We start from the raw sequence: 25,350 nt of genomic DNA, 5'->3' as shown, positions 1-25,350 counted from the left end.
GATGCGGGAGCCCCAGGATGGTGGCCTGAGCGAATGGGACCCTGGGCCCTCGCCCCAACAACCTGGTGCCCACATCCTCCGAGCTGACCTTTGTCCCAAAGGTAGCTCCTGAGTCCAGAGCTCTCTTGCCTGTCTGCATGTGCCAGAGTCCTGGCCAGAGGACATGGATCGACGGGGCAAGGGCAGGCTGCTGGGCCCTGCTGACCCGGCTGGCGGCCCAAGGGTGGCTCGTCCAGAGGAGGCTGCCTGGCCTCTTGGAGGAATTGGGCCAGTGGAGGGTCCTCAGACTGACCGACCAGCACCAGGCCCCTGGCAGGCAGCAGAGCCGGCTGCACCCGCGATCAGGCTGAGCCCTCAGTCCCGGCGGGGTGCCTGGGGTTCCGCTGGGCAGACCCGTGACAGTGCTCAGGCCTAGCTGTGAAGCGTCCCAGGCTAGAAGTTTCCAAGCTCATCAGGCGGTTGAAGCTGTCACAGCGCCCTGGTGTGGCCAGTGCGTGACCGCACAGTGTCCCTGTGTGACCACCAGCCTTCCGCGGGGGGCTTCGACAGGAGCATGTGGAGGGCCGAGGCAGGGTGGGCACACCCACGCACGCTCACACTCTGACACACTGGCACATGCACACACGGCCCACGCAATGCCCCTCATGCACGCACATTCTCACAGACATGCACACTTGTCTTTACACACTTACTCATGCACGCTGACACACCTCATGCACATTCTCATGTACACTCACACTCATGCGAAACTCGGAAACAGCACACGTGCGAGCACATTCGCACCCTCACACATGCACTCTCATCGCACACGCAACACACTTATGCAAGCACGCACACAATGCACACATGTAAGTACACACACTTACAAACGCCCAGCACACAGGCAGCCATGCGCGCCCTCGCACGTGCACTCAGCACGCTCTGACGCACACCAGCCGCACGTGTGCAAAGGAAGGAAGCGCCACGTCAGACTGACAGCCCTGGCTCTGAGCCTCATCACGCCGCCTTCCGGCAGCAGTGCGCGCCAGGCGGACCTGCCAGCACCCTGTTCCCAAGGGGACTCAGGCGGCCGAATCGGTGTGGAGACGCACGTGGTCTAACACAGTGTGGGGTTTCTTTGGTTTGGATAATAAGGTGGACTCTCTGTTTTGTCAGGGCTGTCCAGGGCAGGAAGGACGGCCAACGCCCCCGCAGGGTCTGGGAAGGGCAGCCGGCCCCGGGCCCCGGGTGCAGGAGCGGGGGCCATAGGCCGATGTGGGCCCCTCCCCCTTCAAGGCGAGAAACACGGTGCCATGAACCAGGCCTCGCAATGGGCGAACAATGTAAAACACTGTATTTCGCTGGGCTGTGTCCGCAGTGTGCACGCGGCACAGCGTTGGGAGCCTGGTCCGCATCGGCTACAGAAGCAGGTGAGAAGGCTGGACAGTGACAGAGACGAGGACCGCCGGGGGTCGTCCGGATGCCCACCTGGCTGCCTCGTGAGGACGCACAGAGTTCGCACAGACACTGTCAGGTTTGCACAGACGTGAGGCTCCTTGTGCTCAGATACTGAGCGTGGGCCCTGGGCCACCCCGATACACTCCCCCCTGGCGTGTGTCAAGGGAGGATCTGCCCCCAGTGACGTCCTTCCGCCTGGACAGTGCCACACACCGGCAAGTCACAGCAACGACGGCCAAGCGGCGCACTGAGCACCGGCTCTCGGACTGCGGGAAAACACCGACCTGCGTGTGTGCGATGTGCCGGGTGCACGTGTGCACACATACAGATGTACATGTGTGGTGGAGGTGACTCGCTGAATGCATGTGCACACATGTGCACGTGTGTGGTGTACTGTGCACCTGCGGGGCGTGGACATGTGATGCGCATGTGCGGCATGTGCACGTGTGTGGCGTGTGCGTGTCTCCATGTGTGGCGCAGTTCCAGGGGTAGAGAGGGCAGGGAACGGCTGTGAACGGTCTCACACGCACAGGTCCCGTTCCTCCGGATGTCTGGGCTTCGCCTCTGTGGGGACTCGGTGACCGCTGCCTCTGTCTTCTGATCAGGCCTTCGTGCCCATGAGTTCGTGGAAGTGCCAGCCCCTCAGACGTCCGAGTTGGGGCGGGGTTCAGTCCTGGCTGTGCAGGCGAGTCTGTGTCAAAGAATGTGGGTCCTCGCAGGGGGCCACAGGCCCCAGACCCAGGCTGGCTCCCTGAGGTCTTCGGTTACAAGTGCTTCCCCCGGCCACGTGGCCCAGAGCACAAGCGTGTGCGATGCCCGGAGGCCTGCGGGACAGGCTGCCAAAGGTGGAGACGGGGCCAGGAGGAGGTGCAGACGTGGGTCCCTGTGACGCAGACAAGGGAAGCAGAGGGGCTGGTGGTGACCGCCCAGGTCCAGAGAGCGCCGGACCGACCAGCAGGCTGCCCATCCCTGGGAACGACACGGCACACACACACCCCAAATCCTAGAGTGGCGGCGCCTCCTGCTGTGCCCCCCACCCCCCGCCGGCCCCCCGGGGACGCCTGCTCCCTGGCAGGGGCTGCTCCGGCACTGGGCGTCGGGGTGGAGGGCAGTGGCCGTGGGCGTGCACGGCTCTCTGACCGCGGGATCTGGGGCAGCAAGGGGCCAGTGGGGGGCCAGCCGCTCCTCAGTGACCCTGTTGCTGGGCGACCCACCGACCTCTGGCAGCAGAGTCCGCTCCAGAGCTTGCCCAGGTGGGTGCAGCTGGCTACACGGTCGTCTCGTTTCTCCAGGGTCCCGTTCGGATGTTGCCGGTGCTGTCGGCGCCATACGGCACAGCGCCCTGGAGTAGCCCGTTTTGGCCGGGGCCACCGGAAGGCAGGGACTGTGTCCTCCGCAGCATCTCGAAGTGGGCCAGGCCGCGGGCCGGCCGCGGGGGGCAGCCGTAGAGTGTGGGGCTGGCGTCACTGCCTTCAGGCTGGCTGACCAAGAGGAAGGGGTCGCCCTGGGCGCAGCAGGCCAGCGCGTGCGCCCCAGCCGGGCCCCCGAGCGAGCTGGGGGGGCTGTCCGTGCGCGAGCTGCGGGGGCTGCCGTCCAGGCTGGACGGGATGTGGTAGGCGTACTCCTGCTCGGCCGCCCGGTGCCGGCTGAAGTACGGGGGCTGAGTTCTGCCCTGCAGGCACCGGTGCGCGTGCGGGCCGGGCCCGAGGTCGCCCTCCGCGTGCGCGTGCGCGTGGGCCACGTCCTCTGCCAGCGGCTCGCAGTGCATTTTGGCACAGCAGGGCGTGGCGGGCGACAGGCAGCTGACGTGGCTCTGGGCGGCCTGCAGGCCGGGCGCCTGGCCGCGGCCGGGGTGGGGCGAGCGCCGCGGGGCGTCCCCGTTGGCGTGCAGCGCGGGGTGGGCGTGGCCGCGCCCGCGGGCGGGGCAGCAGCGCCACCAGCAGTGCCACACGTCGTCGCGCTTCGCGCAGTGGTGGATGAGCACGAAGAGCCCCAGCGTCACGCAGAAGGCGCCGTACAGGCAGCTGAAGACCATGTCCAGCACGTGGCCCTGCGACACGGCCAGGGCCCCGAAGGCCCAGGTGGCGGCGAACAGGAACAGCGTGCAGGCGGCGGCCCGCAGCTGGGCCTTGAGCGGGTGCTCGTTCTGCAGCAGCGAGGCGGGCGGCTCGCCCCGCGCGGCCCGCGGGCTGTGGCCGGCCTCCAGCCCCGCCAGCCGTTGCTGCTCCTCCGGCCGCTCCCGGAGCTCGTACCTGCGCTCTGGGTGGCGCCGCAGCTGGACGTAGGTGCCCAGGAAGTACACGCAGGTGACCAGGGCGATGAAGGCTGCTGGCCCGTAGCACGCGGCCAGGCTGGGCCCCCAGGCCATCCAGCAGCTGCGGGGAAGAGTGGTCAGCACGTCACGCCCGGCCTAGGGGCCAGTGTCCCTGAACTCACTGGGAGGAGGACGTCGTGCGCAGTTGGGGGAGGGGGCATGTGCGGCAGACGCGAGCACAGCGCGGGACCCTCGCGCCATGCAGGACGGACCCGCCCCGGCAGGGCGCCCCAGCGCCCTGTCGCGGGCACGCGCGGTGGGGCGTGGGGGTGCGGGGCACTGTGGGGCTCAGGGGGGTGCAGGTGGGCGGGGCCAACGTCCACCGCCGCTGTTCCGCGCTGCAACTGTTCTCATGCCGCTGCTGCCTTTTCTCCCTCCTGAGTAGGACCGGGGTGCCCAGTGCCAGTCCAGGAAGGGCTGAGCCCTGGAGGGGACAGCACCAGTGTGTCCTGTGAGGCTGGGCCTTTTGTGGGGGGCTGAGGGAGGAGGAGGAGCTGGTGAGGGCCCTGGGGGCGGGGCGCAGCACGATGGTCCCCAGGGCCTGCTGAGGGCCGTGCCATGACCAGAGCCCAGCAGGCCTGGTGTGAGCATGGGGGACGGACCGGCCTCCCCAGGACGGGAGGGCCGGCTATGGGGGAGAGCCCCTGGGGACTCTGTGTCCTTGGGCCCTGGGATGCCCTTGGAAGTCACTGCCAGGCGTGGCTGACAGGTGGCCTCACAGTCAGGTGTGGCCTGGGAAGGGCCTCTGAGGCAGACTCATCTGGTGAGCGAGGGCCCCTGCCACCCCCGGGGAGAGGGCTGACACTCTCAGGCTGCGGGGGCCAGAGATCAGGAGATGGCTCGGGGACCGTCCTAGGGCCCCAGAGCTGGTGGACCCTGCTGAGGTCCTGGGCATGGAACGGGCGGGGGGGCCAGCTGCGTCCGCCGGGCCTTCCTGCTCCCCGGGCCTCTCCCCTCCGCAGCAAGTCCACCCTCGGGGCCAGGGAGGGGCCGGGTAAACCGAGCCTGTGGGAGTGGGCCAGCCTTGTTGAGCTGTCACCGCGTGGACACCTAAGTATGGTCACTGGGGGGCCCCAGGACTCCTGCCTGGCGTGGTCTCAGCTGGGCTGGCCGGTCCAGTCTGTCGTCTAAGAGTAGCTGTGACAAGCAGAGGGGCCCCCTGGACACCCAGGCTGACAGCCAGAGCGTCGCCCACCGCCAGCCTGCCCCCTCGGCCCCTGTACTCACTACGCCGAGTCCTCGTCCTCCGTCCCATAGTTCCTGATGTTTGTGGCGGCCGTGACTCCACAGATGATGAAAGGGACCCCGCCACTGATGAGGTAGAACCTGTGGGAACAGGAGGCTGCTCACTGCCCTTTGAACCCAGCTGGGTCCCCCAAGGTCAGAGCTGTCCTTGAGGCAAAGGATGAAGGTGTGGTCCAGGGGACCTGGCCAGCAGTGGTCAGTCATGGGCAGCACCGGCTCAACTGACCAGGGAGCCACTGCTAGGGCCGGCCCCTCCTCCCAGCCTGCCCCCACCTCCCCTCCCCGCCCCGCGCACCCTCCTCTCTCTCTCCCCGCACTCCCAGCTCACTGGCTGCCGTGTCCCTGCGGAGATGGCCCTGGCCAGGCCCCACTGCCCTGTCACCAATGAGAAGAAGTACACGGGTCCCAGGTCCTTGGGTGGGAGCAGCACGACTCTGCCTATGGTCGCTTTTGGTGAGCCCTGGAGACTCTGCTCCTAACAGTCTTTACTCAGAGAACGTGTCTTTCAGAATGAAGGAGAAATAAAGACAGGTTCTAACAAAAAATGAACTCAGAGAATTTGCCATCAGCTGACGTGCATGGCAAAAGATGCTAAATAGAGCTCCTTGGGCTGATGGACAGTTGGAAGAAGGAAGAATATTGGAAAGCTGAATATTAGAGTAAATATAAAAGACCATTTCCCCTGAACTTCTTTAAGGGGTGGTATATCTGGTATCCGCAGCGTGAGGATGGCTGGAGGGGGGCTGGTCTCATAGAGTTGCGAGCCTTCTAATACGTTTTACATGAAATAGTAAAATTTTCACACCAAAGAGACTGTGAAAATGCTGTGGATTTTAATCCCTAAAGCAACCACAGAAAATTTAACAGGCAAAAAGCTAACAGATAAATGAAAATAAAATTTTAAAAAATATTAAAATAACTCAAAAGAAGGAAATAAAAAGAGAAAACGAGAAACAAAAGGAAAAAAAGAAAAAGTAAAATAGAAAACAAACTGTGAAATGGAGACTTAAATCCAACCGAATAAAAACTTCATTAACTGTTAATGGACTAAACACTCCAGAGGCAGAGATAGTCAGAATTTATTAACAACAGCAAAAAGCAAGTTGTATATATACTGTTTACAATAGAAGCATTTAAAGTATAAGGACACAAGAAGTTTGAAAGTTAATGGATAAAAAAAAATAAAATGATCCATACAAATCGCAAACCCAAGAAGGCTAGAGTGGGCATATTAATAGCAGATAAAATAGGCCATAAGAGAAAAAGAGAGAAACATTTCCTAGTGATATCAGTGCGGGTTCACAGGAAGACATTGCAACCGTGAATGTGTGGGTACCCAAGAAAAGAGTCCAACCATGGAAAGCAAAATGGACAAAATTAAAGGGAGAAATAGACAATTCCAAAATCAGAGTTGACTTCCCTTAGCACTTAGGAAACAAGTAGTCAAAAATATCAGTAAAGAAATAGAAGACCTGAACATTAATCATTTCATCCTAAGTGCTCTTTAGAAAATCACAACCAGTAATTGCATAGCAGTCATTCTTTTTCAAGTGCGTGTGGTCTGCTCACCATGACAGATGATGTGGTGCTCCATGAAACACGTCTCAATAAATTTAAAAGCATTGAAATCATGCAGACTATATTCCCTGACCACAATGAATTTAAATTGGAAATTAATAATGTGATAACTAGGAAAACCACAAATATCCAGAAATGAAATGACACGCTTGTTAATAATTCATGGATCAAAGATGATACCACAAGGGAATTTAGAAACTATTTAAAACAGAATAAGAAAGAACATAGCACATCAGATTTCTGGGATGTAGCCAAAACAGAGCTCAGAGTGACATTCATAGCTAAAGATGCTTCTGCAGGAAAAAAGAAAGGTCTAAAGTTCAATGATGTAAGATTCTACCTTGAAAAATAAAAGATCAAAAGAAGCCAAAAGGCAACCAGAAAGGAGATAATAAAGATAGGAGCAGAAATAGAGAAAAAGAAAAAAAGTTCTGGATCTCATGCATAGCCTGGTGACTACAGTTAATGACACCATGCTGCATGTTTGAAAGTTGCTAAAAAGCAGATCTTCCAAGTTCTCATCACAAGAAAATTTGTAACTCTGTGGGTGATGGATGCTAACTAGACTTATTGTAGTGATTACTTTGCAATATATACAAATGTGGAACCCTTATGTCATGTGTCTGAAACCAGCAGAGGTTCATGCCAGTCATGTCTCAATTTAAAAAAGACAAATAAGAGCGAAAATTACCAAGGTGGAACTTGATTTCCTGAAGAAACTCGACAAAACTACATATGCTAGTAGGCTGATCAAGAACAGGCAGAGAACACGAAATGCCAGCATCGAGAGGAAGGCTGATCACTGCCCATCCCACGGACGCCGAAGGAACGAGAGGACGGACTGTCCCAACTTACGATCGTTCGACTCGACGCAGCGCGAAAGCAATTTGCATTCAGTGGAAACCGTACTTTGAATTCTCATTTGTGACCTTTCCCGCACCGCGTAGCACCGTGATGCCGGCTGCGGGGTCGCGAGGTACTGGCCCATTCTCGCAGTGTGCTGCGTCGCCCGCATCTGGGACGCTGTGTTCCGAGCATGTCTGAGGTAAGCTAAGCTAAGCTACGATGTTCTGTAGGTTAGGTATGTTGAATGCATTTTCAACTTACAGTACGTTTATTGGGACAAAACCCCATCGTAAGTCGAGGAGCAACTATACATTACATATAAGTACTTGCAAAATGATTCAGCAATGTAGATGTAATGGCTAAATGAATTCTTTGGGAAAATCTCAAGAAATTACCAACACCAAAACAGGAAGAATTAGAAAATCTGACTATCCAGTAAAAATATTGACTTCGATATCCACAAACATCTAACAGAGAGACTCCAGGTCCTGCAAATGTCACCAGTGAATCTGATCACACATCTAAGGAAGCGAGGACACCGATTTTACAGGGACTCGGGAGGGGGTACCCTCTGACGCAGTTTGAGGCCAGCATAAGCTGGTACCAAAACCAGACAAGGATGCACAAGTAAGTTCCCTGAGAGCCCCCCTCAGGAACAGAGACACACCTCCGACGGCATATTGGCAAATGAAATCTAGGGCTTCGTGCAAAGGATGAAGCATCGGGACCCAGTCTGGTCGTCACGGAAATGCGTGGTGTGCTGCTCATAACCATCAGCCAGGGCACTTCACCCCAGACAGCGAGGACAAACCACATGACCGATCCACAGATGCAGCGGAGGCATCTGGCAAAACCGAACACGCGACCATCGCAAAGACTCGGCCAGCCGGGAACACACGCGTCTCCACCCCGCCGAGGCCGCCGAGAACGCCTGCAGCCAGCATCACGCTTCACGAGGCGATGCCGGCCCTGCCCCTAAGATCGGAAGAAGACAAGGCTGTCCCTGTCCCCAGTCCCAGTAAGCACTGTCCCGGAGGTCCCGCACTGTAATAAGGCAGCGGAGAAGCAAAGGCACCGGCAAGTGAGGAGGAAGAGTCTGTTTGTGCCGCAGGAGCCAGGACCAGGCCACACGGAGCCGCTCAGAGCATCTTCACCACGGCCCCCCCAGTGCGGGGCTCACAGCCCTGCGGGGTACCTGCCACCATGGCTGTAGCGCCTAGCATGCTGCCCCCACCCCGACACATGCCACCCCGTATCCAGCCCCACCCCTGACTCCCAGCAGCCTGCCCCGCCCCCAGTACCCCCAGCACCCCGCCCCCAGCACTCCGCCCCGCCCCGGCCACCTGTGCGGATGTCATTGTCCTTGCCCGAGTTGCACTGTGAGCCTCTTTGCCGAGACCCCAGCAGCGGGTCCGGGCGCTCGGAGCCCAGGCGGAGGTGGCCGAGTGGGGTACCTGAGCAGGGGCTGCTGGGCGGCCGGCGGCTGCGGCCGGTCTGCGCCAGGGCAGGGCGGCGCCTTCTTGGTCACCTGCTGGTAGATGTTCCTGGCGGTCACTGCGATCCACAGCATGGTGGACAGTGTGGAGTAGTGCAGCACGATGCCCACCTGGCAGGGGAGAGGCAGGTCAGCGGCCGCCGCGCCCGGGGCCGGCCCACGCCCTCCCGCACCCTGGCGGCCGCAGGACGTCGCTCAGCAGTGACAGGAAACGAGGCGCAGGAGCGCACTGGGCTCTTCGGGCCGGCAGACACCACGCGTCACAGAAGTTTGCTCCCTGCAGGGGATGGGGGCGGGCGGCCCTGGGCGGGGCCCGCGGGGCGCCGCGCGTGTCCCTGAGCGGCACACACGCCGTCCCGCACGCAGCCCCCGCGCACAGGGCCCTGCGGCTGGCGCAGCCGGAGCGTGGACCCCGGGAGCCGCAGGGAGGACGCCGCGCCCCCATTCGCAGGTGCCCGCCGAGCGCACGGCGGGGGCTGCCCGGCGCTTTCTCCGCTGCCTGTGAGATAAACACCCTCTGGTCGGACAGTCGCGGCTGCCCCCCCCCCGCCCCGCCCACCAGGCGGTCGCGCCCCCGCCCCTCGCCCGAAGTAACCTGACGCTGGGCAACGACAAGTCAAACGTGGCTGTCCCCGGAAAGGACAGAAATGCGCAGGGAGCACAGATTCTCCGAGCAAGGCCAGCGTCGCCCCGTCACAGAGATTCCCCGAGCGCAGCGATCGGCGGGCACTTGGGTGGGCGGGAAGCGCCGCCGCCGCCGCCCCCCCCCCCCCCCCGCCCGCAGCGAGGGCTCCGGCCCCCCCCCCCCCCCCCCCGCCCGCAGCGAGGGCTCCGGGGCTCCGGGCCCTGGCCAGACGCTGCGGTGCGCGGGGCCAGCCTTGTGCTCCGCCTGGCCGGGCGGGAGGCCCTGAGCTCCGCCCCAGGCCCCCGGCCTCGCCCCACCTGGGGGCAGGGGCGCCCCGAGCACCGAGGGGACGTCTGCGCTGGACGTCCAGGGCCCGCGAAGGGACGACGGCCTGACTCTCTCTGCAGAGGGCAGCAGTGTGGCTGTCACCCGTGCAAACGGCAACAGTTGGAGACGCGTCCTCGGGAGGAGCTGGACCCTCGGGCTGTGTGGGGGGAGGTGACCGGGCCAGGAGGGCGGGGAGCCTGGAGGCGTGAGGCAGGGGCGGCCCTGAGCCTCACCCAGACGGCCACCCGGACCACTCGCCGTCTGGGGGCTTCAGGGTGTCAGCAGCACAATTCGAGCTCCACACAGCTCCGCAGGCCGGACGCCGGGGGAGGCAGCAGGACAGCACCCGGCTCCGGACAGCCGGCACGGCCCCGCCTCCTCCCGCGCTGCTGGCCGGCGTTATCAGTGCTTTAATGAGGCGCACGGTCAGTTTTTGTTGCCATAACAACCGCCGGTTCCCTCTGCCGCCCAGAGGCTTCTCCGTTTCACTGCAGTGTGGAGTCGCCTGGACCGGGAAGGGTGGCCGAGGGGTCTGTGCCTGGCACCAGGCGGTGGCTGGGGTCGCTGGTCAGGGTGAGGCCGTGGGGGCTGAGGAGGCGCAGGGTCTGAGGGGCCGGCGGGGAGCCAAGGGGTCGGGCCCAGGGGCAGCAGGCCGAGGTCGTGGCCCGAGACCAGGGGGCAGAGCGTTTGCTCCCCGCCGGCCTCTGACTCCGCCCAGCAGCGGAGGAGGCCGCCCAGCAGGGGGGCCGCAGAGGGCCGCGCCGCGGAGCCGCCACAGCTTCCGGCGCCTCCGGGTCTCTGGGGCACAGGCCACAGGGAGAAGGGGCCCCGAGGGCGCGCCGAGGGCCCCGCACCCCCTGCCCAGGCGTCCCTCCGCGGGCCTCGCCTCTCGGACACTTCCAGGTCTCCCCCGCCCACCACACGTGCCGTCGCGGCCCCGGGCTGAGCCGGCCGGGCCTTGGGTGCCACAGGACGCCTGGCAGACACGGGCCAGCTCCCCGGTCTCTGGTGGGCGGCGGGCTGCTGGCTCGCAGTCCCCGCGGGTCGCCCTGCGGGGCGCGTGCTGGCGAGCCACAGCGAGGACGTGGGACGGCCACCGGGCCGTGGTCCAGACACGCGCTGCTCCCTGCGGCTCTCACAGGCTGAGCAGAGACCGGCCGTCCTGCCGCGCTGGCCGCAGCCACGTCCACGCTGTGGGGGAGAGGCCACGGACGCCGTCCGCCCCGGCGTGGGGGTGCGTGCCAGGCCGGGAGGGCTCCCCCACGCGGGTTTGCAGGAGTGGCGCCTGCTCCGTGGACAGCGGCCTGGGGGGCAGCCGCGGGGCTGCGGGCCCTGGACAGACGCTGTCTCTCGGGTGTGGAGCCTCACTGTGGGCGGGCGGCGGGCGAGGGGGGCGGGAGCTCACTGCCAGCGCCTCCCCACAGCACCCTGGCGGTGACAGCCTCGCGGTCTCTGCGTCTGTGCTGGAGAACGGGGCTTCTTGTGCAGCAGCCCACAGCCATCAGACAATGCTTGTCGGGGACACAGTGACCCCCTCTGGTGCCAGCTGCGGAGCTCCCTCTGCGCGGCCCAGGCCCACATGTCCACAGTGTGACAGCAGTTGCAGGGCTGAGTCCTTGGCGAAGGGCTCTGTGGTCTGTGGGCAGCGCTCACCCTCACACTGGGGAGCTGGAAGGGACTGTCCTCCTGGGGTGACCGTCCGCCTGGAGGTGAGCCGGGGCTTGATGTGGGCCGGGCAGGGGGACATGGAGGGGCCAGGGAGGAGCCTCCTCGCCCGGGCTTCTGGTTGGTGGAAGGGCCTCTTCCGAACGCTGTTGGAGCTGAGGGTAGTGTGTCTCCCCCCGTCAGCCGAGAGGGACAGGGCACACTCCTCCGAGGCCTCCGCGCGTGTCTCCGATGGCCCGGCGGCCAGGTTCGGAGTCTGGGCGTCGGCGTCTGTGGATTCTGACCCGGCCCGTCCTGCACCCCTGCCCCTCCAGTCTTGGTGGGAAAGGCAGGGTGTGAACCTGTTCTTGAAGCCTGGACAGTGAACCTCCAGGGAGCATGCCACCGGAGGCCTCGGAGCAAGCTGGCCCAGTCGGGAAACAAATTATTCACATGAACGGACGCTGAGCAAAACAGCCAGACGCAGCGGCTGCAGCACCGATGCCCGGCGCCCGGCCCCCCCACGAGCGTGTCCGAGCGGCGCCCAGTGGACGGTGGCCCACGCGCCCTCTGCGGGCGGCGTGGACGGACCCGCTCACTCTGCAGCAGAGTGGAGACAGGCGCAGCACTCACCGCCTGGCACAGCGTCGGGTACTTGGTGCGGTTGATGCCGCCGGCGAAGACGGTGAAGGTCAGGGCCGCGTGGAGGCAGAGGTTCAGCAGCGCGTGCCGGCCACGGCGGCTGATGCGGATGGCGCTGTGGGGGACGCAGACGTCACCTCGGAGCCGGCGCCTCAGCGCCGCGTGGGGCCTGGGCTGAAGGCTGCGGGCACCGGCTGGGCTGGGCCGGAAAAACCGAAGGACCCGGCGAGGGAACGGCGGATGGGCCGTGCCGAGCCTGCCTGGCGTGCAGCTGGGGGTTGGTGTGAGCTCACCCTGGACCCCTGCGTCGGGGCGAGGGGGTTTCTGAGCAATCTCAGACAGCCTGGCTGATGATGGGCGAGGCCGTCCAGGCCCCACCCAGTCATGGGGCGGAGGGGGGAGAAGCTCCTGGTCCCCAGGGTGCAGCTCTTCCCTCTCTGAGTGGGTAGGCGTCTGACACCCCGAGAGGAAGCTGTGACCGACCGACCACGAGGCGGCCCTGCTCACTACGCCTGGACCTGGACTCAGGTATTGCCTGTGGCTGTGACCGCTCCATGCCCATGCCTCAGCCACGACCGAGACTGCCCAGTCCACGCTGGCGGCCAGCCGTGACTGGCCCTGCACGCGCCCACGCCTCCTCCCTCGAGCACGGCTCCGGCCACGGCCTCGGCTTTGCCCATGATCTGGACTTTGGCTCCACCCCGACTGTGCCCAGGAGTCCTCCTCACAGTTCCCGGGGTTGGGGACGCACCTGGTCATCTCCCCACTCCCAGGCAGAGGTGGCCAGGAAACCAGGTCGGTAGAAAGCCGACTAGATCCCGCCCCATCTCGGGAAAAAGGCGTCCGGATCCCACGGCCGCTCTGACTCTTCGCGGGGACGGGCCTTCGGGCGCCTGACCTGACACTGCGCCGATGGCTCCGTGGAGGCCCGGGAAGGGCGCACAGCTGACCCCGACGCTCAGCCGCCCTCGGGACCCCCCGGCGACGTGTGCAGTGCCCTCCAGGGCCTTCTTGCCCCCCGAGGGTAGATCCCACGTTAGGGTTTGCACTGGCGGCCTCACCTCTGGTGCACGAGGTAGGTGACGACGGCGGTGAGGAGGCACAGCAGCATGACGGCGGTGCAGGCGTACACCACGGGGTGCAGGAACTCCCCTGGGTGCCGGGGCAGGGAGAGGACGGTCCTCAGATCCTGCAGGGAACACAGAGGAGCCTGTGGGCGGGGCGCCGAGCCTGTTCTCCCGGCCCGCCCCGCCCCGCCCCTGAACCCTGCCGGGCTTTTTCTGAATGGTGGAGCCCGCCCCAGCGGAGCAGACTCTCCGCACTGCTAGAGGGCCTGCCCAGGCGGGGCGCGGGGCTGCTCAAGTGGGATCCGCCCCAGCGAGTCTGCTGGCCCCCTCCTGGGGCCGGGCGGCCCCACCCCATGGGGACCAGGCTCCACTGGCCACTTCCGTAGCGGCAGCGAGCCTCTGCATGAGAGTCCCTGACACCAGGGTGGTGCCTCACGGTGTGACAGACAGAGACCCTGGCCAGTAATTGAGGCTGCGAATAGCGCCCTGGTCTACAAGGAGTAGATGACCGTATATGACCACGGGAGGGGCACCGTGACACCGCAGACTGGACACCATGGTGGCCTCAGGCCTCGGGCCAGGGCAGGTGTGGACGTGCCGGGAACGGCAGCCTCCGCCATCTGGACCAGGCGGGCATCGAGGTGCCACTGCATCATGAGCTGGGAGAAAGACAGCCGGGCAATGCCGGCCTCCGGGCGACGGGGACAGCATGGCTGCAGTGTGATCGCAGGACACCCGGAGGTCCCGCCTGCTCCAGCAGACCCGGAGGGCTGTCCACGTGAGCCTCGGGGGGTCCCGCGCCCCGCGTCCCGCGCCTGGCCCCGGCTGGCCGAGGGAGCCGTCCCAGTCTCGCACCCACACCCGATCCAGGGCGGGCGGTCAGCAGCCGGGCCCTGCGCCCCGCAACGAGGACCCTTCGCCCGTGCGAGGACGGGCGTGTGTGACAAGGGACAGAACTGCCTGTTGGAAAAGAAGAGACAAGTGTGAGGGGCTGAGCTGGAAAGTCGCGGGACGCCGCGTGCCGGGGCCTCCGCCCGCTGCCCCCGGGCTGCCGGGAGCCCTCGCGCTCCCTGACTCGGCACCTTGACTTCGGGGTCACCTGCCGTCAAGTGATGGCAGGAAGGGGACCCTGGCGGCCCTGAGAGTTCTAAGGTCATCCTGCATTCGTCACGCTTCCTGCCAAATGCGAATCATCGCAACCGTCAAGGAAAGGCCACTTTTCTCGGGGAACTCCTGACCCCGAATCATCTTTCCACTCGCCGTCTCTTCCACGGGTTTGGTGCTGGCAGGTGGGGGCCGCCTGGGCACCGGGGATGTCCCCAAGTGAATCTTTCCACGGGAATCCGCGGTTCTTGCCGCCCGTGACGTCAGCCCGGGGTCGAAAGCCTGGCGCACTGCACAGGCAGGCCCGGCCTCCGGCCCGTGGCCTCCACCGCGGCCGCAGCGCCCGCCTGCGCCCAGCTCCGTCCCTGCTGCTGTCAGGGCCAGGGGCCTCATCCTCCTGCTGTGGCCGAGGTGGGGGTCCCCCCCTGGGCACCGCGCCCCTTCGCAGACTCAGGGGTGCTGTCAGTGTGGCACGAACTGTGGGGACCGGCACGGACCCCCAAGCCCGCCCTTCGTGCCGACGCCAGACCCCTGGGGCCTGGTGGGGATGGGCAGGGTGCGCAGGACAGCGGCACCGAGCAGGCGGGCGCGCGGGGCCGAGCCGCAGCCACGCCCTGACGCCCGCGGTCTGGCGCCCAGGACCCGGCAGAGCGTACGCCAAACACGTCCCTCCCTCGGTTTTCACCCACGCACACGCGCCCCTTTGTGTAAAGCCAAACAGGAAGTCGCAAGAGGCCGCTGTGGGCGGCACCTCGGAGCGCCGGTTCCAGACAGAGGCGTTTCCCAGGGGGCCGCCAGGGGTCGCCCCGTTTTTGGGCGCCGCCCTCTCCTCTGAGGGCCCCCCTTTTGAGGCTCGCGGGGTGGTGAAGCAGCAAGGGGGCCTCCAACCCCCAGAGCAGCACCCACCGTGCACGTCCGTGAGAAAAAGTCAACTTCCTCTGTCCCCCCGGCTTTTCCTTTCTCCAAATCAGAGTTATCACAAGTGCCTTTCTACATTTTTAGAGGTGACATTTAAAATTCAAAGTAGGTGATGCGGAATGGGGACACATGATATATTTTAAAGTTCACACATGTGCAAGCTCGTCTTGGGAGAACCTACTTCGCAGGCATCGGGAGCAAGTCCTCGTGGCTGCGGGGTCCGTGGTCCGCACGGCCAGACCGACTTCTCCAGACGGCCAGCAGCAGCCTTAGGACCAGAGACAGCGGTCCGGGCTCGGACCTCACAGCAGACAGGCTGGTGGGGGGATGGGGGGCAGGACGAGGGCCCCGCGGGGCCTCTGCCAGGCGGGACTTGCTGGCTGTCCACGCTGTGCCGTTGTGCAGGGGCACACGGGCTGGGGCACTGGGGACGCCCTTCTTCCCAGCTCGGAACCAACCAAGACTGATTTCATTAGCGCCTGATGTCCCTAGTCGCCTTTTTAATGATAATTGCTTCTTATTGATCTGTCAACCTTTCATCAGAGTGTTCCCAGGGGAAAGGCAGAGGCAAAAGATAAGTAATTTATTCACCCGGAGCACAAATTACCCTAATTGAATGTTACATTTACATAGTTTGTTGCAGTTTTTCCCCCGAGGGGCGTGTGGGCAGAGAGACGCCGAGAAACAGTGTGGGCAGAGAGACGCCGAGAAACATCTAGGCATGTTCCTTCCAAACGGGGGGGTTACTCACTTAAAACCATCCCCGTTAAGGGGATGCGTTAGTGGGTGACACTCCCCGTTTCTGGGGTGAAGGTAGGTTTTGCGGGCGTTGACTGGTTTAGACATCAGCCTGAGGTAAAAGCGGCGAAGAGCTCGCTGGCTCTGAAGCGTCCGCGGCCTGCCACACCGTCGCTCCGGCGTGCGGCCCCTGGACGTGGGCTGGAGTGGGGGCCACCGCCACGCGCACCCCCATCTCTGGGCCCAGGTCCGCGGGTCCCGCCCTCTGGGCCTCCTGGACGCACGCTGGCTCTGCCTTTCACCTGCGGCCCCAGGCTTCCCGGTCCCCACCCCACGCCCGCCCGGTCTCCCTGGGGGTTTAATTCCCTTGTTGCCCTCTGAATGTGGGGTGCTTCTCTGTGGGGGAGGGTTGTGCCAAGCACGCCGTGTCTCTGCTCCAAGCACGGCCGGGCAGGCTGGCCTCTCACCCCGTCCTGGCTTCGGGCCCCTGCAGATGCAGCCGACGACTCTCCCGTGACCCCGAGCCAGGAGCGTGTGTGGGGGGGGGGCCCTGCTGCTGCTGGCGCCTGCCTGGCCCGGCCGCCCCGAGGCAAAGCCACTGCGTGGTGTTCGTGCCACTGGGGACTGCACATTGGCGACCACGGAGCGGATGCCGCGGCTTCAGGGCGGCGCGGGAGGCCGCACCCCCAGAGCAGGGCTCCCTCTGCGGCCCCCTCCTGGCCAGCGCTGCCCGCGCCGCCCGGGCTGCCTCCCTCCCAGGGACAGCATGGCCGTGGTCCGGCCGCGGCGCTGCTTTGAGGAGAAACAGACAGTGCAGAGGTTCGGACGGTGTCTACGTGCCAAACCTGCCCCTCCGTTCTCTTGAAGAGAGGCCGTTCCCCCAGCCAGGCGTCGGGGTCACAGGGCCACGGGACACGAGGCACCGTGCGCCCCGGCACCCACTGACATCTGAGCCCTGACCGCACCGCACGTCTGCTGGGTGCCCCCGGCCGTGGCGAGGGTCCTGGGGCTGGTGGCCTGGTCCTCAGACCCTGGAGGCTGGGCAGCCGGGCGCGGGCCAGCGCCGAGGCCGACGGGCGCACACGCGGAGGCGCGGCTCGGGCCGGCGGAGCACGACGCCACGGCCCGTCAGCGTGCGGCCGCAGAGGGCCTGCGACCTCACACCCAGGGTTCCGACGGCGGCACGCTGACTGGCCACAGGGGTCGTGGCTGCGGCCCGGCCAGGCCGCCCGCTGGCCGGGGCTCCAGGCTTCCCTGCCCACCAGCCCGGGCGGATGGCTGCTCAGGTGTCTGCACTGCAGGCTCAGACCATGGGAAGGTGCAGGAAGGTGCAGGAAGGCACTCACAGCGGGACTGGAGCCCAAGGGAGGCCGGGCGTGCACAGCGCCTTTCGGAAATGCTCCCATGTAACCTCATCAAGAATAAAAACACAACAAACTTGCAATCCGAGCTCTCTGGGCAAGGGCCACCTGGTCTTGGACCGGCCAGCATGCTGCGGCCAGGGTGGTGCTCTGCGGACCAGGACCCTGAAACAGAGGGGGGAGGGTGTGGGAGGGGTGCCGAGCAGAGGGCGTGTGCTGCTCGGTTTCGGGGAGCCCTACACAAGTCTGTGTGGAAGGGCCGACGGGTCAGAGACAAGGAGCGGAGGACGGGGCGGCTGGTGGCCCTGTGGGCCCTGGAGGGCCCTGCCGGCCCTGCCAGCCGCGGCGCCTCTCGGCTCACTGCCCCCTGCCGATGGCAGCTTCCACTTGCAAACAGGGATCCAACCTTGAGGGTGAAAATCTTTGAAAGCTGCCGCCCGGAGGCCTCGGCCACGTTGGGCGCGGCACCTGCTGTCAACAGGTGTCCTCCGCAGGTGGCCGGGCCAGGCTGCCTTGCCCAGGTGTCCGCGGGCAGCGTGCTGGCGTCGCCCCCGCCCCCCGCGCCCGCGCGCGAGGCTGGCATCGGCCCAGCGCACCCGTCTAGTCTGCACATTCCTGATCAAGAGGAAAACGGACGGCCGGCTCAGACGGAGCCCTCCTCGCGGGGCAGGGACCGGCCGGCACTCAGGGCCCGCGGTGGCGTCCGCGCCACGGCTGCTGCCGGCTGCACCTCCTCCGCCCTCAGCGTCCCCTGCACGCGCCCTCCGCCGTCCCTGACGGACACACACAATGCACCGTCGACGGCCATCGGCGCCCCCGGAGCCCAGGCCGGCGGCAGCTGCAGCGAGGCTCGCACACGCCGTCAGGACGAGCCCTTCGCGGCCTGTCGCCGCAGACGGCGGCTGGAACCCCTTTCCGGTGAGAGAGACATCCTCCCCCCGTTTGCCGCACGTGCTACCGGAGCCCGCCCCCCACCCCCTGCCGTCCTGCCAACGTTTCAAGGGGCAGGGGGACCGGCAAGGCTGCCGCGGGAGGGCCGTGGGCCGCGCACTGGACTGGAGAGGGACGGACCCCGCTGGGCTGAGGCCAGAGAAGGTGTCACAGGTCCTGGCCCCAACCTGAGGCAGGGGTGCAGGGCCACACGCCCTCCGCCGACGGAGCGATTCAGCCCTGCGACAGCCACCAACTGACTGGTGTGGCCCACGCGGCAGGAGCCGCCAGCCAGGCGGCCCGGAGGCCAGCGGCTCTGCGCTCCAGCCCCACGCCCGAGGTCCGGCACACGCCCGCTGCCCACCAGCTGCCCACGGACCACACCTTTCCCGCCGGGCCTCCACGGGCGGGGCGGCCGCCTCGGCGTGGACTCACCATGGGCGCTGTGAGGTCGCAGGGCGGGCGTGGGCGGAGGGAGGGGGCGTCCCCGGAGGCCGACTACGTCGCACCTTTCTCTCCGTCACACTCCATGGCTGTCCAGAGGTCGCGGTCCCAAACGGCCGCGGGGTCGAGCCCCGGGCCCCGGGCCTCAGGGCGGCCGTGGGAGGCGCGAGGGTGCCGAGGCCGCGTCCACCTGCGAACACAGGGCCTGCTCAGGGCCGGGTCCTGCCGCTGCCGCCCCCACGGCCCCAAAGTTTGCCCCGTCTCGGCTGCTCTCAGCCCGGCCAGCCTGCTGGGCTGTCTGGCTCTGGATGGCGTCTGCCGGGCTGGCTGAGGTTCCGGACGACCGGACTTCAGGGCGGACGCAGCGGCAGACGCACGGCCCCCAGGAGCCGGCACGCCCGCTGTCAGCCCACAGGAGGCCACAGCCGCCGGCCCAGCGCACGGAGCCTGGGCATGTCTGCTGGTCCCAGTCACGGGCTCACGAACCCCAACGCCTCTCCCGAGAACGGCCTCCTGGATGTGGCCGGCGTCCCCCCTACCCCCCCCCCCCCAGCACGGCCATGGCTTTGGCCAGCCGCCTGCCCTCGGCTTAACCCCGACCTGTTCAGAACCCTCATTTCCAACGGCAGGATTCACCTCGCCCAGGTTGGCACTGCGCCCAAGACCTGCGGTGACCGCACGCTGCAGCCAGCAGCTCCGACCGCGCCCCCCCCGCCCCCCCCCAACACGGACCCCACAGAGACTGGCCCAACTTCTCACCTATTTTGGCAGAAACAGCTGGAGTGGCCACAGCGCAGTGCTCCCTCCGGCCGGCGGGGCACAGTAGGGCCCCCGGTCTGGGGAGCAGCTTTCCATCCCGAGGGGCAGAGGCTGAGGCTCGGGGCGGAGGGATCAACAGATTGCAGGCTGCAGCCCGGGGGAGGCAGAGCCGGGCGAGCAGACATTCGGGGCGGTCCTCAGCCGGCAGCTCCTAGCACCCTGCGAGGAATGCCAGCCGCCCCTGCGCCTGCTTCCGAGGGCGACGGCGGCGGCCAGGCCGGGCCGGCCGGCGGGGAGCGCAGCCGGCCGTGGGGGCGGGGGAGGCGGCGGCGCTGTGGCTGGCTCCCTGCGGCAGGCTGGGAATGGTTCTTCCCGCGCCCATCGCCCATCACGCTGCGGAGCCGATTTAAAGAGACAACGGCCGGTCGCCCGCCTCCCCGCAGGGCGAGTCGCGCAGGTCCCTGCAAGCGCGGGAGGAGGACTGGTGGTTTGCTTCGTTCTTAAAGGGGTCCCCTACCCGCCGAGGCTAGAGGACTGAAGTGCGCACAAGGGCACTGACTTCGGGGGACCCGCGCGGCCCTTGCGTTGAAACCTCGAGGATCCGAGCGTGAGCGCAGGGGGCGGCCCGCGCTGCGCCCTTCCCAGCGTGAGTCGGCAGGGCGACCCGCCTCTGGATGGCATGGCCGGGCACGAAGAGCCCCATTGGCCCCCTGCCCCCCCAGGTCCCGGCCCCCGCCCCAGACAGCGGAGGAAGCCTGGGCGCAGGGGTGGGGAGGAGGGGGAGGCGGGGACCCGCCTGCAGCTGGGTGGACCCTGGGGACCCCCGCTCAGTGCGCCAGGCACTCACTGCTGGGGGTCTGCGCGCCTCTCCTATGACCCTGGGGGAGACCACACTCTCTCCTTCAGTCTCAAAGGCTGACGCTAGAACCCGCTCTGGGGCCCCAGGTCCCTGCCATCCCCGGAGTCTGAGGGGCCTGGGCCTGCACTACTGAGGTGTTGTTAGGAATTAGAGGCAGCTCTGGCTTCCTCAGCCTCGGAGCGGGGTGTCCCCAACACCCTCTGCGGGACGCTGTGATGAGTCTGAACCTCGGACGGGAGCACGAACCCCACGGCTGAGGTGACGCTCCAGGCGCCCAGGGGTGGGAGTCAGAGCTGGCTGAGACCTGCCCTGGGCTCCCAGCTGCTCCCCGGGCCTGGCGAGCGGCCTCGGGGCTCCCTGGGGACACGGCCGGGGCTAGAGGGACGGGGGAGGGAGGGGACCCGCCCTGAACAGGGGTATTCTGCCCAGTCGCCCAGGCCGAGGTGCCACCCTGCCCACCTGTAGCTCCCTCCACCACGACTGTCCAAGTGTGGGGTGCCAGGTGAGCTGAGGCCAAGCCCTTGCAGCCCCCACGGTCTCCCGGCCCAGAGGTGACAGAGGCCCGGGCGGTGGGAGGGGCTCGGAGGAGGGGTCGCGCGGTGGCCCGGCCTCTGCCCGCGCAGCCTCCTGTGCTGTCCCTGTGCCCTGCCCCAGAAAGCCAGCAACCTGCCCTGGCCTTCGAGCACAGCTGTGACCACAACCGGGGCTTCCCAAGCCCCGCGGGGGCCAGCTCCCGGAAGACGGACCGAGGTGCGGCGGAAGCGGGGGGCGGGGGGTGCCGGGGGCCGGCCTACACTCTCGTGGGCACGTCCTCTCAAATCCCAGACCCCCTTGGGCTCTGCGGGGTGCACTGAGGGTCCTTGGTGCTTTGGAGCACCTTCTGGGGGGGCCATTGGCAGACAGTCCCGGCCGGCCACAACCCTTCTGACCGTGAGCTTCATGGGCTGGACCCAGTGGTGGCCGGCACCCTGAGCCACAGCAGTGACGCGGGTGAGGGTAGGCGCCCCTCGGGAAGAGCTGGCCATGCTGCTGCGCCTCGAGGGCTGTCCCGGGGACCACGTCCGTGGGCCTCCGACTTTGTTCAGCCGCCGCCCGCTCCCGTCTGTGCCTCCAGCCCCTCCTCAGCCCTGGCCCAGGCTCCCAGGACCCGGAGCTGACGGGGAGGGGCGTCTGCTGCAGACCCGGGTGCCTGGGCCTGGCGGTGGGCACTGGGGAGCCGTAGTCCTCCCGCACCAGCCCGCGTGGCCGGCGGCACTCGGGCCGCACGCCTGTGGGGCCAGGAAGCTGAGGCGGGGGACAGTCAGGTGTTGGGCTGGCCACCCTGCCCGTGCGGCTGCTCTGTGGAGCCCTTCTGGCCTCGCCTGGTGGGGCACAGCAAGCCCAGGGCGCAGTGGGCCGGCCTGTGCATTCCGCGAGCCTTAGGTCGCCTCGGCCCGGCCCCGCAGGACAACCGCCTTAGCTCAGAGAGCTTAGGGGACCCTGTCGGCCACGGCCGCGTATCGGAAATCACGGGCGCCATGCTAAGTGATGGGGACTCGCCCCAGTGAGACCGGCCTCAGGTGCCTGCTGCCCTTGCCCTGCCGTGGAAATGGAGCTCTGGTGTCCTCCTGGCCCACCCGACTTCCTGATGCACAAAGCCGTCTTCGAAAAAAAAAATCCGTTAGACACAGGCCCCGCCACGGCACCGGGAACCCCTCCCGCAACTGAGCATGTCTGCAGTTTAATCCGAATAAAAGGTCCGCTTTACCCCGGAAAACGGCGTCTCCAGCAGCCTGCAGGCTCTTGGCGCCTCTCAGCACCCTGAGTCTCCACTCCCCCTGGAAAGGTGGCTTTTCAGCACGTTCTGTGGGTTCGGGACTCCACACCAAAGGTGTTTCCACTGCAGGTGTGGGTCTGCGTCCACAGGACAGGCCACTCCGCCCTCGGGGCTGCCAGGGCCTGACCTCTGCCCAGAGCCTCCAAGTCTTCCCTTCAGCGATGTCCTTTCCCCGACGAGCTGCTCAGGCGGAGCGGGGTGGCCGCCCGATCCGTGCCCCGGGGGGCGGCCGGCCCTGCGCGGGCTGGCACAGGGCTGGCAGCCGCGGGCACACCTCATCAGGGAGGGGAACCCGCGGGGCAGAGCCCCCGGAGCTGGCCAGGGGGCCCGAGCCCTGGATGCCCATGCCCAGACCCGCGCCGAGGGCCGGTTCTCCCTGCGCCTCTGGTGTCTGGAACCCGTCTGTGGAGAACAGGGGTGCGCAGGGCGGGTGCTGGGGCCACCTGAAGACCGCCGACTCGGTGGGCGGAATCAAAGGTCAGACGAGGGCCCGGGGGTGGTCAGCACCATGGCTGGGCTGTCCCAGTGTGGCTCGGGGACCTGCGGGCACTGGCTCCCCTCTCCCCAGGGGAGTGTCTAGCCCCCGCCGCTGGACGAGAGTGGCCGCCAACGTCCCAGCGAGACCTGCTGCTTCTCCCCGCGCCTCAGGGAGCCCGGAGTGCTCCGTTCCTGGCCCTGACATGGTGACCAGCCGGGACGTTGCAGGCGGTGTTTCCGGCGGCACAGCCCGGCCCCGAGGGCCTGAGACGTGGGGCCGGCTGACTCGTGCACTTGGCATCGCGTGGCTCACAGAGCGGAATTAAGGCCCGCTCTCCCGTTGCCATGGCAACCAGCCGTCTCCCCCACGGTGTCAGTTTGAATTTGTGCAGATCGTTTCTACAAAGATTTATGCCAACAAATTCATTCAGCCCTGAGGTGAAGCCTAGTTTGAGAACCAAATAATAAAATTAACAAACTCAGAATGTTCCGGTGCTGCCCGTCCTTGCGTAGAGCACTGGTCGGAGCCCAGGCTGCGTCCCTGTGCAGGCTCACGGGTCCTGGGCGCAGGCCCTCCCGGGCCGAGTGGGCCCCCTGCAGGCGCCTCAGGCCACGGGGTCGGGCTGGGCACGGTGCAGAGAGGCGACCGCACGGTGCGTGGGGTCCCGGGGGACCCCATCTTTGTCCCTGAGTGCAACGTCTCCGGGGGGCTCTCAGGCCTGGCTGCCCTCTGTGTCCTTCAGAGCCACCGGAAGGGCCACTCCGAGACGACAGCTGGCTGTCGAGCGTGTGGCCATTTCTCCTTGTTCCTTCTGGCCACTCTCAAGCGGTTAGCCCACGTTTATTTTCTTGGTCTTGCAAACCGCACTTTCTCCTCAGGTTCTGGGCCCCCTCCACCCCGGAGCCCTAGGCATACAGAGCAGGGGCCACTGGGTGAGGCTCAGGTAGAAGTGGGGGGCCCTGGCCTTGTTGGGGTGCCTGGTGCACTGTTGGCTTGGAGGGCGGGCAAACACCTGTGGGCCAGGCACGCGAGGACTTCCTGCCGGCTCAGCAGGCACTGGGGTCAGGTCACGTCCAGAGCTGTGGACAGACTCCGGGCCTGACCGGACGAAGGCCAGTCAGGAGAGGCGTTGGAAGGGTGTTAGGGGGCGGGCGGCGGGACAGGCGAGGGGGGCTGGGCGTGTGAGTGCCGTGTGTGGTGTGGGCGGGCAGGGCGCGCAGGGAGCCCCCGGAGCCGAGGCCAGACAGGGGTCCGGCCCTGGCACCCGCTCGCCCCGCCAGCACCCGCCCCCCACACACTCGCACGCCGCCACGCTCTCCGCGGGCTCCCCACCTGTGGTCCTCGCGCGCCCACTGAGCGAATCCCTCGACCTTGGCGGCCTTGACGTCGTCTAACCTGACCAGTAAAAATGCCAAGAAATGATGATTGGTCATTTCAGGGGACACACCGAGTGCCCGCTCTGGTCCCTAAATGCCACTTCCCTCGACAGGGGCCGGTCTGCCGGAGAAGCTGGGGGTGCTGGGAAACAAGGTCGCCATTGCCGACGCCCAGGCAGCCAAGCTGAAGGACTCAGGGGCCAGCTAGAGGTGGCCCCACCACCGAGGGGACAGTGTGACCGACAGATTTGAGAGGTTCTCCCTGGCTTGGGGTCTTGTGTTCAGGATCAGACCCCTTGGTCACTTCTGGAGGATTCTGAGGAAGACACTCATTATTTTGAAAATGGGTTAATAAAGGAAAACATCAAGTTTTCTATCCTGCCTTTCCCACGAATAGGCACCTTGGGGTCACAGGCGGCTGACCAGAAGACAGTTCTCAGAGCCTGCCGCTGAGGAGCCCCAGCGGGCTCGTCGACAGAGGCAGGACGGCGGCCAGAAGGGAGGACACGCCTTGCCAGGAGGCAGCAGCCCGGACGCCCGGACGGCAGAGGCCTCAGGGCCCCTGCCCACTCACGAGACACACAGCGCTCACGACGCCCGGGCCACCGCAAGGTCAGACGTGGGAAGAGCGCGTAACCGGATTTCTTAGCAAAACGCACAAGGAGAGACAGAGTGACCGGTCGCAGTGACGTAAAAATAAACTGTAAGAATTACAAGAGAGTCTGGAAAGTGCGGGCCTGGGCTAAATATTTAAGTAAATAAAGGAATTTTGTTGCTGACGTTTTAAGGGCCGGCAGGGCGTTATGGCGAATTTACACAGCGACAGCCCCGCGGAATGAGCGAAGGCCTGGGCTCTGCCTCGGGGCCCTGCTGCAGGGACCGTGGAGGCGTGAGAGAGCCTGAGCGCCAGGCGCCGGCGCGGCGTGCCCCTGTGCGCAGGTCTGTCTGGGTGCCCGCTCTCGGCGGGGCCTCTGGGGGACCCGGCTGCAGCCCCCGCCCCCTCTCCAGCCGCCTACTGAGAGGCATGGGCTGTCCCCGCACCGGGCAAAGCTGCCGTGTGAGAGGCCACAGCCCCGACCCAGGAGCCCTGTGTGCTCCACGCTGGCGCCCGCTCCCGGACCCTCTCGCTGAACTTAACAACTGCATTCAAGGGGAAGCGCTTCAGACAATGCTAAACTGGAAACGGAGGCAAAAAGCTCGATGTGCGGATTCCGAGGATGAGATGCTTGAGGTTCTTAAGTTTTCAACGAAACATGGACATGACACTTTGCATCGAAGCCAACGACCTCCGGACTCGCCCAGGGCAGCACCTCCGGTGGGAGCCCACGCGCCCCCAGCACCTTCCAG

The 25,350-nt window shown here is 65.6% G+C and overlaps 1 protein-coding gene across 3 annotated transcripts; it reads right to left on the bottom strand.

Annotated features, from left to right (window-relative positions):
• Positions 1-1,317: 1,317 nt before the first annotated feature.
• Positions 1,318-19,726, bottom strand: ADGRA1 (adhesion G protein-coupled receptor A1). 3 transcript variants are annotated; one of them, XM_016157588.2, is made up of 8 exons: positions 19,475-19,726; positions 18,707-18,905; positions 13,215-13,342; positions 12,145-12,268; positions 8,875-9,026; positions 4,979-5,077; positions 2,656-3,812; positions 1,318-2,406 (listed from the first exon to the last, which is right to left on the bottom strand). In XM_016157588.2, the coding sequence occupies exons 2-7, from the start codon at positions 18,707-18,709 to the stop codon at positions 2,705-2,707; spliced, it is 1,614 nt and encodes a 537-aa protein (XP_016013074.2). In that variant the 5' UTR covers positions 18,710-18,905; positions 19,475-19,726; the 3' UTR covers positions 1,318-2,406; positions 2,656-2,704. The 3 variants fall into 3 exon arrangements, with proteins under 3 accessions (XP_016013074.2, XP_036079492.1, XP_036079494.1); XM_036223599.1 differs by having other exon boundaries at positions 1,318-2,320; XM_036223601.1 differs by lacking the exons at positions 12,145-12,268; positions 18,707-18,905; positions 19,475-19,726 and having other exon boundaries at positions 13,215-13,300.
• Between the last annotated feature and the right edge of the window lie 5,624 nt (positions 19,727-25,350).

Source organism: Rousettus aegyptiacus, unplaced genomic scaffold, assembly GCF_014176215.1.
Source record: "Rousettus aegyptiacus isolate mRouAeg1 unplaced genomic scaffold, mRouAeg1.p scaffold_m13_p_6, whole genome shotgun sequence".
Taxonomy (NCBI): domain Eukaryota; kingdom Metazoa; phylum Chordata; class Mammalia; order Chiroptera; family Pteropodidae; genus Rousettus; species Rousettus aegyptiacus.
Note: the sequence above shows the minus strand (reverse complement) of the source record. Positions and strands in the feature narration are given on the sequence as shown.

Excerpts from the sequence above, each read along its gene's own strand:
- ADGRA1 (XM_016157588.2), bottom strand. Across the intron at positions 12,269-13,214 it reads ACCTACCTCGTGCACCAGAG|CGCCATCCGCATCAGCCGCC; the intron begins GTGAGGCCGCCA and ends CGTCCCCCACAG. Across the intron at positions 5,078-8,874 it reads GCCCAGCAGCCCCTGCTCAG|GTTCTACCTCATCAGTGGCG; the intron begins GTACCCCACTCG and ends CTGTTCCCACAG.